Source organism: Salvia splendens, chromosome 18, assembly GCF_004379255.2.
Source record: "Salvia splendens isolate huo1 chromosome 18, SspV2, whole genome shotgun sequence".
Taxonomy (NCBI): Eukaryota; Viridiplantae; Streptophyta; class Magnoliopsida; order Lamiales; family Lamiaceae; genus Salvia; species Salvia splendens.
Window position 1 is genome coordinate 14,976,065 of NC_056049.1, and position 17,074 is coordinate 14,993,138.

The window sequence follows — 17,074 nt, forward strand, 5'->3', positions numbered from 1 at the left end:
TGATCGCACCTCGGAACATATATCCGTCCATGAATTAGACGTTTGAATTTATTCAATGCGATTGCGAAGCATGCACACCAATATTCATTGGAGAATATACTAACAGAATATCCGCTAGTAATCAAGTAGTGATAATAGTAAATCCGTCCATTTTATTATGGTGAGGAGTGATGGAGTAAAGAGTATTTATACATAGGAATACTAAATTTATATGTTGAATAAGAAAAAAGAAAAGAAAAATAGAAAAGCAAATGGAGAAGCGTATATTAAGCGGTACCTCATGAATCTCCTTAATTCCCTCGGATTTGGTGTTTTGTAGTATTTATAAATTATAGGTTGGTAGCGATCCTGAGTTGTAGTTGAAGTTGGTGATGATGGCGCGAGAGGAGATCGTGTACATGGCGAAGCTGGCGGAGCAGGCGGAGAGGTACGAGGAGATGGTGGAGTTCATGGAGAAGGTGTCCGGGTCTCTCAGGGAGAATGAGGAGCTGAGCGTGGAGGAGCGGAATCTGCTGTCGGTGGCTTACAAGAACGTAATCGGGGCGAGGCGTGCTTCATGGCGAATAATCTCGTCGATAGAGCAGAAGGAGGAGTCCAAGGGAAACGAGGATCACGTCGCCACCATAAAGACCTATCGCTCCAAGATCGAGAAGGAGCTCTGCAACATTTGCGACGGCATTCTTCAGATGCTCGACCAGCGCCTCGTCCCTTCTGCTTCCTCTGGCGACTCTAAGGTCTTCTACCTTAAGATGAAGGGGGACTACCACAGGTACTTGGCTGAGTTTAAGACTGGCGCTGACAGAAAAGAAGCTGCTGAGAGCACTCTCTCAGCCTACAAGGCTGCTCAGGTAGGTACTAGTACTAGTAGGAGTAGTACTAATTAAAAATGAAATGTTTCATAACATCATCTCTGCTCTTACGCCAGGACATTGCCAACTCCGATCTGGCTCCCACGCATCCAATCCGACTTGGGTTGGCTCTCAATTTCTCTGTTTTCTACTACGAGATTCTCAACTCCCCTGACCGAGCCTGTAGTCTTGCAAAACAAGTAAGTACATCATCATCATCATCATCATCATCATATTATATTTTGTTTTCATCAATTAATTTGTTTATCAGGCATTTGATGAAGCGATTGCTGAGTTGGATACCTTGGGCGAGGAGTCCTACAAAGACAGCACATTGATCATGCAGCTTCTCCGTGATAACCTGACTTTATGGACCTCTGACGTTCAGGTCAGTATTCAGTTATGATTTTCTATATATTCGATATTTGTAAGATTATTATGCCTTACTACAACTGTCTGTGGGGATCAGGAGGAAGGTGCTGATGAGATAAAGGAAGCCTCCAAAGCTGAAGAGGGGCAGCAGCAGTGAGGAGCTCCTACTAGATTAATTCACTACCACTAGTTTCTTTGGTGTTACTTTCTTCTTATTTTTACAACCTCAAATTCAGTTTTAGCTGCCGTTTATGGTTTACTGTACTAGTTCGTCTGTTAGAGCATTCTACATTTAAGTTTTCTTTAACTATGCCAATTTGTAAGCTTCTCATCAACTATCTCTTGACTGAAACTCAAACTTGAACTAATTATTACATCCGCTAAAATCTGACACATTTTGCAAATTTGGGTTGTCCACCATTTAAAGATACATTATCTTTATTTATTTATTTTTTAGTACATGCACTATATACTCCATTAATTCATTACACTCACATTCTAAAATAATATATACTCTCTCGTCCCATAAAAATATGGATTTTGGGGACGGCACTGATTTTAATACGAAATTGGTAAAATAAGAGATATATAGAAAGAAAAAGTTATTGAAATATTATTAGTGGAGAATTAGGCCACCTTATAAGAAAGAAAAAATTATTGAAATATTATTAGTGGAGAATTAGGCTACCTTATAAGAAAGAAAAGATTTGCCAAAAATAGAAAATGAGCTATTTTGTGGAACACATACAAAAATGGAGAAAGAAGACTAGAGTCGGTGCGACGGAAAATCAACAAACTAGACTAGAGTCGTCAACTCATTTGGTTTCAATATCGTGTAATTTTTTATTCAACTTTGATGCAATTTGTCTTATGCTTTCTCGCTGAAATTTGTATGCTGTTCTTCTGAGTTTTGGTGAAGGTTTTGTTATTGAATTAACATAGTAATATGAGATATTACAATGATCTTGATTCACAAATTGACAGATTTTATCGGAGAGCTGCGTTTTGATGCTTTACATTCGCCAATCTCACATTTTGAATAATATGGGATATGATTATGCGATTCAGTAAAATCTGATGAAATAATAATATGTTCTGCTTCTTTATATGGCACTTTTGAAAATGTGCATAACTGACTTGCCTTTAGCAAAATAATATTTGTCATCTGTGTATGAGGCTATCTATCATAACAAGCAAGAGTATCTTACCTGAGTACCTCCAACTATACATATCATCATTCCATTCCTATGCATCCCATTTTTAAGTTCATTCCTACATATGATCCATCAGTTATTGATTTAACACTTTGTGCCAAACTTCGAATTTTTTCAGCGCAAACTATACATGGTTTATAAGCGACAACTAGAATCCCAACTACTGTAGTTTAGCATTACTTGAAACAGAATATATGTAGAAAGCCAAAAAATTACACTAAAACTAAATCCAAATCAATAACGTAGATGAAAATGAAGATAGATCAACCCATACTAAGCTTTGAATCACTATCATCAATCAAACTATGTTAAGGACCTAATTCCTTAACGTCGATTTCCACGCAAAATCAAGAAACGAGGTGTCGTCGTTTGTCGAGCGCCCAACGTTGGGTCGTGACTTGGACGGCAAAAAATTGCAGCTGAGCGCGAGAAGTTCTCGTCGGCAGCGATAGAGAAATAGAATTTTGTGATTCAAGCCAAGTTGGGCGAAATACTGATTTCATTAATGGGTTGAATGAATAAAATGATAACAATCTATCCTATTTATAATACTAGAATACTAGCTTAGGGAACAAGAAACAATATAAGAAAAGATATGCAAATCCCTAATACATCTAAACTAATTAATACTAATCGAAATACTCGTATCAACTCCCCCACAGTTAAAATCCACCTTGTCCTCAAGGTGGGAACCACGAACCAAGGACGAGAGTTGAAAGCAAAAGCTTTAGCTAGACTTCTCCTCCTGGGTCAAACATATATCGAACAGCTGAATGTCTCCCTTTATCACCTCCAAGGATGCTCAAATATGGCGTGTCATTGCACGGAGGGATGGATCTTGTATCGACTTCGAGTGATGTCGAACGATGAACAATACTTGGGACATTGCCATCTAAGAAATCCACGTAGAAATAGACAGTTATCCTTACACCAGTGCAAACACTTCCTCTCTTAAACCAACAATTCGTAACCTCCGTCGATGACATTTGAGCAAAATTGAACGATGCGATTATCTTCTCCACTTTTCGCTCGGCGGTGGAGATAAATTTCCAGCGACCAACAGGCTCGGCGGACGATTGCAGAGTTTCTGTGCGCGGGAGTCGCTCCCGTCGGGCAGATAACTCGGCGATTGATAGAATACTTCGGCGTCCAATTAGGATCGGCGGAGGGAATCCAAAATTAGGATTGGAAAACACACGTTATCTTTGGGGGAGAAAATATTTCATTAATTGATTGAATGAATAAAAAAGATAACAGTCTATCCTATTTATAATGCTACTGGCTTAATGAACAAGAAAACAAAGATATAGAAAAAGATATGCTAAATCCCTATAATATCTAAACTAAATAATAATAATAGAGGTTCGTATCAACTCCCCCACGGTTAAAATCCACCTTGTCCTCAAGGTGGGATCCACGAAGCAAAAAGGAGAGTTGAAAGCAGAAGCTTCGGCGAGGCAACTCCTCCTGGATCAAACACACACCGAACAGATGAACAACTCCCTTCTTCACTTCCATAAAAAATCAACAAAGGAGACCCAACTTTGTCAGAAAAATTCCTTGCCAAATCGAAAAGCTTGTCCATGCCTCCCAGAATGCCCAAGCATGTCATGTCATTACTCGGAAGGATCAACCTTGCATCTTTGTCGAGCGATGTTGATCGATGATTCATACTTGGAACATCACCGACATTCAAATCCACATAGACACAAGCAATTACGGGCAAATCGGTGTAAGCACCATCTCCTTTCTTGCCCCAACAATTTCCAACAACATTTTTGGATGACACTTGAACAACATTGAGTGAGGCGATTATCTTCTCCACTTCACCAATAGAACCATCCTCCTCTTTATCTTCTAGCAATGTCTCCTCCTTTTCACCAATCTTCTCATCATATACCCCAACGAGCACTTGCGGTGGCTCACTATCGTTCTTGACAATCCCTTTGTTCTTGAGGAACTCTCCAGGGGACTCGTTGTTTTGAACATCAAGAGGAGCGCCATCAATGTGAACATCGGTAATGTCATGGGGAACATCATCACCGAATACTATCGTGGGAGTATTATCAGTTTTCTCTTCGGCTAAATTCTCATCTTGAATGTTCTCCTCAAACTCCTCCCCATCATCCGCATAACAGAGAATGCGTTGTTTACACACATGTCCCATCACCCATTTCTCGGGACAGTGCCAGCAGAGACCCAACCTAGACCGTTCTGACTTCTCTACCTGGGAGACTCGTATTAGCGGCAGGCGTGGCTGCTCCGGAGTTTGACTGGTCACACGTGCGGGCTGACTGTACAGGTCCCGCGTTGGCTTTTCGGCGGAGTAGCGGGGCTGGTGGGAGGCGGGCTGGACTCGCGCTCTCACCTCCTCCCGAGGGCGAGGTCGGTCCCAGCACGTCTCCGAGCGCCGGGGACGGTCAACGGTTAGGCAGCCGCGGTCCTGCTGTTGCGCCGGTGGGTCCCAGCACGTTGGGCGGTGCCGCTGCATTGAGGTTGTCGGGTAGCGATCAAACCCTAATTCGGTCTGATGATCTCCGCGATCAGATAGGTGGCCACCCCTCTCGATGTAGCCACCGCGGTGTCGGGGCCAAGCGTCTTGCGCGCGATCGCGGTACCCGATGGGCTGGTATCTCGGCCGTGGGCGACGATCAGGTGGATCCAAGTGGTGTGAGACGTAGGGGGATTCTGGATCTGGCCACGACGGCGGACGGAGTACTTCCACCCGGCTGCTCGGAGGGTCCCAACTGGTTACACGGCGAGGTTGGGCCGGCTGGTAGGGACGGAATAGCTGTGTGGCCTGAGGGAAGTCGTATTGACGACGGCGATAGTCGGCGTAGTCGTATGACATGTTGACGGACTGAGGCGTGGCTGTGGTGGATGATGATCGTCTGACTTAGCCGCGGCACGCGGGAATCCTTCCCGTCGGCGTTGCAGAAGTAGTGTTGTCCTGCGGCTAGAGCTCGGCGGACAGGCGGGACTCGACAACCAAATCGGTTGCTGTGCGCGGAATGTTTTCCGTCGGGCAGCGGTGTAGCTTCGGTTTGAGATGGTGGGAGGGTCAGCTCTCAATGAAAGCACCAGTTGTTAAGGACCTAATTCCTTAACGTCGATTTCCACCGAAAATCAAGAAACGAGGTGTCGTCGTTTGTCGAGCGCCCAACGTTGGGTCGTGACTTGGACGGCAAAAAATTGCAGCTGAGCGCGAGAAGTTCTCGTCGGCAGCGATAGAGAAATAGAATTTTGTGATTCAAGCCAAGTTGGGAGAAATACTGATTTCATTAATGGGTTGAATGAATAAAATGATAACAATCTATCATATTTATAATGCTAGAATACTAGCTTAGGGAACAAGAAACAAATATAAGAAAAGATATGCAAATCCCTAATATATCTAAACTAATTAATACTATTCGAAATACTCGTATCAAACTACTCGTCTGATTACATACATCTTCCACCTAATATTGTATAATGAGTATGAAATAAAAGATACAGTAGTTTAATTCCTAAAAAGTGCTATCCGAGACCAGAAACTTGTTGTGAAGATACATAGGAGAAAGAATTATAGGAAGCAGTGGAAGAAGTACTCGAGGTAGGTTGCCTATACAACATGAGCTGGTTAGGCTCTGTCCCTTCACTCATAGTAGACGACTCTGCAAATCTACGTCCATAAAACCTCAAAAAATTGAGTGATTTCAATCTAGGCTCGACCAAAGGCACCACGCCTTCTAGCATCCCGACCACATTAGTCATGGTGGGCCTCAAGTTGGGGTCCTCGTTTACGCAGCATAGTGCTATACGGACCATCTTCTCGACCTCGTGGCTTCTGACTTGGCCTGCCAACCTTGGGTCCACCAGCTCCAGGTACTTCCCCTCTACGTGCATCTCCAGCGCGACGAGGGGGGAAGTACACGCGCTGCTGCCCTGCCGAATCCCATGTTGAGGGGCACGGAGACAGGGCAGCAGCAGAGCTATTGCTCCTCGTCGTCAAATTCTTGTTTCCCCTTATGATCTCCAGCAGCACCATGCCATAACTATATACATCGCTTTTGTCTGTAATGGCCGAGCTCGTCAGCCACCCTGGAGCAAGATACCCGCGCGTGCCTCTCAAGGCCGTGAACAGACTGGACTGCTCTGGAGTGAGCAGCTTCGAGAGGCCGAAATCGGAGATCTTGACCTGCGATTTGTGGTGGAGGAGGATGTTCTCTGGCTTGACGTCGCAGTGGATGATCTTGTGCTCGCAGCCGGAGTGCATGTAGGCCAGCCCTCTAGCCGCCCCCCAACGCAATCTCGCACCGCTCCTTCCAATCCAAAACGGTGTCGCCTTGGAACAGAGTGCGATCCAAGGAGCCGCGCATCATGTACTCGTAGACAAGAAGCTTCTGCGGGCCATGAGCGCAGAGCGCAGAGCCTCTAAGCCTCACGAGATTGACGTGATGGATTTTCCCGATCACGGCAATCTCAGTGAGGAACTCTCTCCTCCCTTGTGATCCTAAGCACGTGATCTTCTTCACCCCTACCTCACTTCCGTCGAGGAGAGTCCCTTTATACACCGTTCCGAATCCGCCCGAGCCGATCTGGTTCTTGAAATTTTCAGTAGCATCAGCGAGCTCCGCGTAGTCAATCCTCACCGGCAGCCCTGGGATGGAAACCAAATCCATCTCCTCATCATCCTGCTTGGATCTCGCTACTTTCTTCGACAACCTTCTCCTTAAGCAGACTAGGACAACAACGGCGATTGCTAGAACCACCGATGATGGTAATAGCAGGCTTATCCTTCACACCACTGTTTGGAGCTCCGACAGCCACCATTTTGACATGTCCGACGCGGTCTCCCGAGCCCGACTTCATTGAGCCTAAATAGCCTCTGATGATGTAACACGACCCAAATCTCTCGCTGAAGAAAAAGCCCAAATATGAGCAGTTTTTGGAGCACAGAGTGTTAAATTATCTAAAAATTCTGTCCCACATCGACTTGGTGAAGATCTCATCTAATCTATATAAGTATGGATAACCCTCCCCCTTATAAGGCTTTTTAAGGGGTGAGTGTCTCATTTCTAATATGGTATCAGAGTGGGCCCAAGTCAATGATGGTTTTCTCTTTATCTCTTATCTACCTCACGAGTGGAAGACCAATGTCCTTTTCGGCCCACATCGATGATGGTTCTCTTATCTCTCTCACGAGTGGAAGACCGATGTCCTTTCCGGTCCACATCGATGATGGTTCTCTTATCTCTTGGATGGAAGACCGATATGATGGTTCTCTTATCTCTTGCATGGAAGACCGATGGCCCACATCGATGATTGTTCTCTTATCTCTTGCATGGAAGACCGATATGATGGTTCTCTTATCTATTGCATGGAAGACCGATGTCCTTTCTGGCTCACATCGATGATGGTTCTCTTATCTCTTGCATTGATGGTTTTCTCTTTATCTCTTATCTACCTCACGAGTGCCCACATCGATGATGGTTCTCTTATCTCTTGCATTAATGGTTTTCTCTTTATCTCTTATCTACCTCACGAGTGGATTGATGGTTTTCTCTTTATCTCTTATCTACCTCACGAGTGGAAGACCGATGTCCTTTCCAGCCCACATCGATGATGGTTCTCTTATCTCTTGCATTGCCTACCCACGTGATGGAAGACCGACACGTGAGGGGGCGACTTGGTGAAGATCCCATCTAATGGATCACAGGATCGGTGAAGTCATTTGAGAAGTAATCCAAATCGCTCCTCAAATTAAGATACTTGAAATCCGTATCGTTGTTGCAGGAATCAGGGAAAACAAGAGAAGTATCCGTTGGAACGCAATCACCATAGTTCATCCTAGGATCGTTGTGGAATCCAGGCGCACACCAACAGGAGCCTCCACTGTTGCAGACATCGAGCTTCTTGCATATCATCGGAATCTGGCACCTATCACTGGGGGCCGGCCCTCCATCACCTGATTACTACTTGTATCAATAGGATCAAAGCTCACAACGCTCAGCAATCCCCTGTAATCGAGTTTTGCAAACGCCAAACCCGGAGAATTAGAATTTCCCTTAATGATTCTTTTCACCACAACCTTTTGGCCATTTCCACCCATTAAGAACAAACCTGTAGCGTTGAAGATGAGGAAATCGACGGGGAGAGTCGTGTCCCCGGAACGCGTTCTCGTCCATGGAGAGCTTCCAGTAAACCATCCCGTTCCACTGCAGCACCGCGTCGTCGTCGGCCACGACTAGCCTGTAGCTTCCCTGCGACAGCTCCCCGTCATCATCCGACGACACCACCAGCGATTTCCCCGCGGGCAGCGTCTGGTCGGAGACGAGCAGATCGGTGGGGAAATCGAGGAGGAGTAAGTTTCCAGATTCGAGAAGGTGCATAGAAGAAACGGGCGTGGGATTTGGAGGGGTTGACCAGATGGGGTGGGTGGAGTCATTGTAGAGGGTTAGCCCCTGGGCAGTGAGACAGAGCTGAGAAGACTGGGAGATGTGGCGGTTGCGGTTGGCCGACCAGACAATCGTGTGGGAGGCGACGTGGACGACGACGAAATAGAAGGATCTGGATTCGGGCTTGGAGTTGGTTATTCGGGCCTGAAAAGAGCCATTCTCGGAGGCCAAGAAGGCGCCAGAATTGTCTATGAATTGGAGATAAGAAGCGGTGAAGTTGATCGGTATGGATGGGACGGAGATCGGGCCGGCAAAGGCTGGAGAGGGTGAGAGGAGAGCGCAGAGGATGAGGTAAAAGGGGAAAACCAGTGGTCGGCCCATGCAGGCAGGCAGAGTGATTGGGTTGTGAGTTGGGATGGTCGTTGAAATTTTAATGTTGTCATTAATAGGTGTAGTTGAACGGAGGTGTGAGGCCATCCACAACGCTGTCTCTATACCGTCTCTTAAACCGTCTCTTAACTACTATTTGAGCACTATTTGAGGGCCCCACTGTCCTTTTTTCCTCCATCTCTTAACTAAGAGACGGAGGCTGCAACGCTCCGTCTCTTAACCGTCTCTATACCGTCTCTTAATTACTATTCATTCAATTTAATTTATAATTTTTTTAAAACCCAATTCAATTTAAACAAACACACTTTATTAAAATTAAAACAAAATTAAAAAACACACAAAATAAAAAAACACACAAAATAAAAAAAACACACAAAATAAAAAAACACACAAAATAAAAAAACACACAAAATAAAATAAAATTAATCGGAAGGGCTAATCATCCTCCGGAGGCGGTCGAGGTTGAGGGGGAGTCGGAAGGCCAAGTTGTGCTGCCATATGCACAATTCCGTTCCACCAGGCCGCGTATTGGGAGTGCGAGAAGCGGGAAGTGTCCGCCATTGTGGCGGTCATGTACGCCACCATAAGTGTGTCCGAGCCTCCTCGCGAGCCCGATCCTGAGGCCGGCTGGCTTGATTCGCCTCGGCCCTTCCTTGCTCTAGCCGCTTTCGCCGCCTTCGTCCCTTGCGGCCGACGGCGCCTACTCGCTGATCCTCCTGCATCGCCGACCGTACCCGCAAACTCCTGGGATTCAGCATCATGTTGGCTGATGCCTTCAGCAGTGTCACCACCAGACGCACCAGCACTAGACGAGTATTGGCCACTCGCCGTATGCTTCGTGCGCTTCGAGTTTGAGCCCGAGCTGGAGCGGAAACCGCCGGCCCATCGTTCCTCGTCCTTGACGGCGCGCCAAACATCAACAAATCTGAATTGATGTCCCTCGTCCTGGTAGTAGGCGCGCAAAGCGGACGTCAAAATGTCGGTGGCCGTGGCGCCGCTTTGGTAGCGCGCCTCTTCCGCCGAGTAGATGCCGCAGAATTTTTTGACCTGTCGGTCGACTCGGTCCAAGTGACAGCGGATCATTTTAACTGTGCGCTTGCGGGAGCGGTTCGGCTTTATTTGGTGGTAGACCTCGACAACCTTTTCCCAGAAACACTTCCGGGTTTGTTGATTCCCGACGATGGGATCGTACGAGACCGTGATCCAGGCGTTGTACACCGCCATCGTTTCGAGGTTGTTGTACGGATGTCGGCCAAGATCCTCTTCCTCTTCCTCTTCTTCCTCCTCGTCCTCGCCCGTCTGGGGTTGTACACTGCCTCGGCCACCTCCACCGCCTCGCCCACCTCCACCGCCTCGGCCTACTCCCGGCGTGGGATCAACTGGAAAATCCTCCCGGATCTGGGATAATCCCTGCGAAAACCGCGGGACGTTGGGACGAACATATGCATCAAGGTCAAAATTGGGTGGTTGGTACCCCCCCGGCGTCGCCGAACCCTGGGTCCCCGGCGTTGACGAACCTCCACCGCCCAATGTGTTGATCATGTTCTCCCAATCGCCGAATGAGTTGAGATCCCACCCGCCGGAGCCGGAGCCGCCATAGTTGCCCTCGCCGTCGCCGGACATCTTGAGTTGGGTTATGAAAATTTCAGCGAAAATTTGAGAGAAAATTTAGATGATATGAAGAATAGATGTGTAGTTGTGTGTAAATGAGGATGGGTTTAGGAGTATTTATAGAGTAAAAAATTTAATAAAAAACAAAAAAAATATAAAAAAAAAACAAAAAAACGGTAATAATACCGTTACAAAAAATTTTTTTTTATTTAAATTCGAATTTTAAAAAAAAAAAATATTTATTGCGTCAGCACGTGACGACGCCCACTCGCGGGCCGGTGAGTGGGCGTCACGCACGACGCCGGGCTGCGCCACGTCGCCGAGGCGCGTGGCGAGCCAGCTCGTCTCCTGGCTCGGCGAGTCGAGTCGCGCGACGAGACGCGCGACGAGACGGGACGAGATGGAGGCTGCAACGCGTCTCGCCGGGGTCTCGTCTCGCTGAGACGAGACGCGAGACGCCGGCGAGTCCCGTTGTGGATGGTCTGAAGGGACATACTTTATTTTATCTGTGTTGACTTTATCACAACTATCTACATTAATTGTCAGTTGACTCTTTCACTTTATACGACTTATGTAGGGGTGGGGCATCGTGAAAGCGTTTTCCATTTCAAAACAATTATTTAGCCCAACTGAGATTCTAGGCTAACTTGTTCGTTACTTTGGTTAGGCAAGTTGTAGCCCGAGCACCCGAGCTAATAGCCTAAAACTCCGCTTAGAGCATCTACATCCATGCTCTTGCCAACGAGTACGGATGTGGGTCCACACCCACTTTTACTCACTACTCTTAGGCAAGAGCACAACACCCACACCCGCGCTCTACCGCAAGGACAAGCTCAAGAGTCCCACCATTCTATTATTCAATTTAAATAAAAACATTTTCACAATATTAAAATTCATTAAAAATAACCGAAATAATATTACAAATTACAAAAAAATTAAAAATTGCATAATTAGAATCCAAAACATAAAAATTACATAATTAAAATCCTAAAATTTAAAAAGTACATAATTAAAATTGATCTAGTTGGTTGAGGAGGAGGGACGGGGGTATTCGCTGCGACATAGGCTTCAAAGGCGGCACGATGTTGTTCATAGTATTCTTGTTCTTCGCGCTCCGCTTCCGCAATGAGATGGGTGAAATCCATTTGAGGGTTTGAGTGAGAGAATGAAGGTGTAGATAAGTTGTATGAAAAAATATGAATGAGAGATGATTTGATGTGAAAAATGGATGATGAATGTGTGTATTTATAGATGATTTTGGGGATAAAAAATATAAAAAATACAGAAAACGGTCAAAAAAACGGTCATTTTTTGGGATTGTGAATTTTTTTTTTTTTGGTAATATTTTCAATTTTTTTTAAAAAAATTGAATTTCCAACGGAAATACCGTTGGCCAATCAAAACGCGCCATGTCAGCTGCTCGCTGGCACGGACGTGCTCGATGCATCGAGCAGCGCCGCGCCAGCGGCAAGAGCGTAGCGGCGGACAGTGGTGTCGTGCCGCTGGCACGGACAAGCGGACATCATTGTGCTCTCCGCTGTGGATGCTCTTAGTGAGCAGGCCCAAGGCCACCTAAAATACCAATTGCCAAGAACTAAATAGGCATAATACAACCCAGGCCAACAGTCGCCGGTGGAGGTGCGCACGTATGGGCATTATAGTCCATCATTGTGCACATAAGAACTCTATTTAATACTTGCTATATTGGTCTCTAAAATCATGAACTTAGACTAAAATTTGGTATTTCCCATGAACTTTGAAATTGATATATAATATCACACACTTTGCATTTGGTTTGGTATTTCCCAAACTCGCTCAAATAAGATATTTTCATCTAAATCTTATTTTACGTAGGCAACCGTGATACATTTTTAGATATTTTAAACCACTTTTTAAGTTCATAACATATAGGATAAAAAGCCACGTTGATTTAATTGTGTCAAGTGTGATACAAAAAAGCCTAGTAAGTTAGTCAAATAGTAATAGACATGCCGTGAGAAATACCAAACGAAGTGCAAACTTTGTGCTATTATATACTACCAATTTTAAATTTCGTGGGAAAAACCAAATATTAGGCAAAATTTATGCTTTTATGGATCAATTTCCTATTAAAACTTCATTCGTCCTTAAAAAATATATTAGTTTTACCATTTTAGGTCATCCTCAAAGATTAGACCAAGTCTAAACATGAAAAAGTTTTTAACTAATTACACACTAATAATCATGTGGACCTCATAATCTACTAACACTACTTCTATTATATTTATTTCTCCCTCTCTTATTTTTCACATCTCTTTTTTATTTGACCAATGGTATATTAAAACTGGTGTCTCTTTGTTATTTGACCAATGGTTAAAACTGATATCATTTATAAATTTGTATATTTCTTTATAACAGAGTGAGTAATGAAACTCCTTAAAAAATAGGATCAATGAATGCTCATTTAGCAATGTGGGACAAACTTAAGCATATATTCTACAATATTAAAATTTCATATTCAAGTGAGAAACTTCAAATCACTTTTTGCCACTTACTAGAAATCAATTTTTTTAAAAATAATATACCAATATATAAGAGTTTAATCAAATGATAATTAGCTTAATTTGATAATTTTCATAACTAAATCAATTCGATATATTACAAATGTCAATTTTGATAACTTAATTTGATAACTAATCAGGTTGGTATATATATAGAGATTTAATCATATGATAACCTATATCTTGATAGCATGGATATAACTTACTTGTGGGTTTCCAGTTAACTTTCTCTTGCTCTGTCTTTGGATCCAAGTTACTTTTGGGCTTGAGTCATGTTTTGGAATGATATATTTTGATCATATTTACAGGTTGGGGATTTGCCTAAACCCCGCCCACATTGGGTGTTTTTTATTATAAAAAAAACATACATCTTGTATTATAACTTAGTAGTAACTTAATCTTGGCCACATAATCTTGAGATCTAGTGGCTTAAATTAATCCCTCCTTTTTTTCTTAATTTTAAATGAAAAGGGAAATTTTGACATTTGATGATTTTGAATATAAGATCTCACCTACTAGCTACAATTATTCCTCTACATTTAATATGAAAATCAATTTCTCTCTTAAAATAATTTTAAATTTCTAGTCCTCAATAGGCAAACAAAGATCTTATGTGACTTAGGGGCAAGCATTAATCATATGCCCTTTAGCTTCGTTCGGTGTATTGAAGCCAACCACTGTCACCCTACATTAGTAGATAGTGATGGGGATTGGTGCCCATTGCACAACGGAAGACATGCATAAACAAATAAATCAGATCTACCGATCTATTTGACTGATTATGAGATTAATTATTCACATGTTAAACAACCAATTTCATACAAGAACGCACATAAATCATGCTTAGGAAATAAAACCCTAATTCATGATTTCCTACGGTTTAGAATTACCGAACAGATTCTCCAAAGAATCGAGGATTGTTTGCGCCTTCTCCACGTGATGTTCTTCGTACGCAACCACGAACCTTCTAATGTGTTACCCAAACTCAGTCTAACCTTTGGGTCGGCAAAGCTCGCCAGAAATACAATTAAAAGGACTTGATTAGAGAAGACAAAAAATCAGTTCTGGATAGACTGAAAAACACGTTCAATCTGGAGAGAGGTATGATTTAAAAAAATGAATTAATTCATTTGTCTTATGTCTAATCTCCTTTATATAGAGTTATGATGAGCCGGATTAGGGATTCATGGAGGTTGGACTTAGGCCAAACCTGTTGGACTTTTACTAATTAATTTGAGCCCCAATTTAATACAACTCCGACATAATATTATTATAATCCACTATAGTATAATAATATCAACTGCCCGTCCAATCCAAAATTATGAGTAATTCGGGCTTTACCTCTTTAATTTATTATTTCTCGTGTTTAAGATATAAATATCCATTAATTAATATAAGTATGCTATTTGACTTTAATTAATTAATATCTTTTTCCATGAGTTGTCTAGTTCAAAATCTTTATTTATTATTCTAGAATAAATTCCAACCGACCGAGTTTCTGAATAATAAAACATTTTTCGAACACGTCTTGAGGATATCATCAAACTGGACCCAGCACATGATTCATTGCCATAATAATACTAGCACCTCTAGACATTGATCACCACTACCCAAGATATCAGGATTATTGGATTGCGAAAAATCCACACCATTTGATAAATCAAAGTAGTGCATAATCAATATCGTATGCTCAATGTTATATCAACAATGATCAAGAAATAACAATCACCGAGACCTCGTCTTTTAGTAAATAGCAAGAAAGACTTATCTCAACTGTTAGATCCTTCAGTGCTATACCACACCAGTGTTGTTTATTTCCTAAGGTAAGGAAATATGCGGACTGATACTGCAACCTTTCACGATAGGTAGTCAAAGCCTATCTAGGTTGTGAAATTCTATTTGTCTTCTACAAAGGACCGACTGCGTCACCTTCTGTGAACATCGTTCACGGCCAGTCTACTATGCAGAAGAATTAGACTTGTTTGCTTCTTATACATTTAAATGTTTGAGAAACATCTTATAAATGCATAAGCAAACGCCAATGCGATAAAATTACTTCTTCCCCGTGGATTGTAGAGTTTATTGTATACAAACAATTCTATCCGTGCAACATGCTCGAAATATGCTTTTCAGTATACCAATCCTAACAATCTCCCACTTATACTCAAAATCATGCTTTCGAGTATACCCACTGCCAAAACTCTCCCACTTATACTCTAAGTAGGTCTCAGACCATGATACATCGAACTACCATATTTTTCACCTCATATGTAAAACATGTTACCATATAAGAATATTGTGAAAAATTCTGTCATGTTGTTCTCTTATGATATCTTGGTAACTATAATGTCTTGCTGCGCACTTAATCCTTAATTAATTTCATACTTCCTCTGTATGTGATTGCTTAGCTTTATCAGATCGTGCTTCCCTCGAGTTAGACACATAGCTAGAGTATTCATAACAAAATATAATACTCATAGGCATACTCGAATTCACTGTCAAAGCTATTAGGAAATTACTGAGATGAACAACTACATTAGCAGTTTCCGATGAAACCGCACTTGTAATTTTCATGGCAGAGTCTGTGATGTAATCACACTCCTTCATGACTCAGTTTTCAACTCCTAAAGTGAACACATAGTCAGACGATGACTCGATCATCTATCAATTATAAAATTGAGTCGATGTAACCTAAAGGACATAACATTGATGTCTGGTAAACTAGAGCATACCATTTAGTCTTCTTCAAGTACTATAGTATATTCTTTACCAATCCAATGTCCTTGGCCATGGTTAAAATGATATCAAGCTTCTATGCTAACGGCGAAGCTAATATCTAACTTATACACATCATAGCATACATGAGACTTCCAATTACAGAACTTGTCTCATTCTTCTTGATCTCATTCAGTGTCGAAAAACATTTTACTAGAGACAAGATAATTCCATCTAGAGAAGTAAAACCTTTTCTTGGAATTTTCAATGCTAAAGTGTCTAAGTATTGTGTAGATGTAGGATTCTTTAAGAAAACATAACATTCTTTTTCTAGCAATCTAGTGACGTAGATGCTTAGAATGTAACTAGTCTATCTTAAATCCATCATCCTTAAATGCGTAGACGATCAGTTTCCTATGCTAGATAACCCTCTAAGTTGTTTATCAACTTTTGTAGATGTCATCATTGTAGAGTTCCAAGAATACCATATATGGTGCACTTTCAACTTTCTTGTACTTGTAGCTTTGTTAAGGGCACTGGTCAAATTTAAAATATTTGACAACGTGAATGAAACACATGTTCTATGATTTAGATACTTTCCTAAGACCATAAATGATCTACATACGCTTCCAAATCACGTGTTGCTTGCCCTTCATTACATAACCATTAAGATGTTCCATGCAGATGATCTCCTCAAGACTTCTACTAAAGAGAACTGTCTTGATAATCATAATACATACATCATAATTTATGCAGGCTACATAGACAATATGATACAGATCGACTTAGGCATAATAGCATGCGAGAATATGATTCTCTCTTGGTATAACCGTTTAGCCATTATTCTAGCCTTTTAAGATCTCTGTTTAAACTTGCAGATCCACTAGCTCCCACTGGCTGAAATAGTCTATGAGTAGTATCTCAAGTCTTGCAAACATTATTGTCTATTTAAGATTGTTATTCAGAATCTATCATCTTATCAAAAACGACTATCTGAATGAGCC

General features: G+C 42.4%; 1 protein-coding gene and 1 pseudogene across 1 annotated transcript; one reads left to right on the forward strand and one right to left on the reverse strand.

The window, feature by feature from the left end:
• Positions 1–222: 222 nt before the first annotated feature.
• LOC121777773 (14-3-3-like protein B) lies at positions 223–1,555 on the forward strand. The gene is made up of 4 exons (XM_042175127.1): positions 223–848; positions 926–1,048; positions 1,120–1,236; positions 1,318–1,555. The coding sequence occupies exons 1-4, from the start codon at positions 372–374 to the stop codon at positions 1,375–1,377; spliced, it is 777 nt and encodes a 258-aa protein (XP_042031061.1). The 5' UTR covers positions 223–371; the 3' UTR covers positions 1,378–1,555.
• Positions 1,556–5,552: 3,997 nt separating this feature from the next.
• Positions 5,553–9,210, reverse strand: LOC121776783 (annotated as a pseudogene).
• Between the last annotated feature and the right edge of the window lie 7,864 nt (positions 9,211–17,074).

Bases quoted from the DNA above. Each gene is read 5' to 3' on its own strand.
- LOC121777773 (XM_042175127.1), top strand. From the start codon at position 372: ATGATGGCGCGAGAGGAGATCGTGTACATGGCGAAGCTGGCGGAGCAG. The intron at 849-925 runs GTAGGTACTAGT...CTCTTACGCCAG, and splicing joins CAGCCTACAAGGCTGCTCAG to GACATTGCCAACTCCGATCT. The intron at 1,237-1,317 runs GTCAGTATTCAG...TGTGGGGATCAG, and splicing joins TATGGACCTCTGACGTTCAG to GAGGAAGGTGCTGATGAGAT.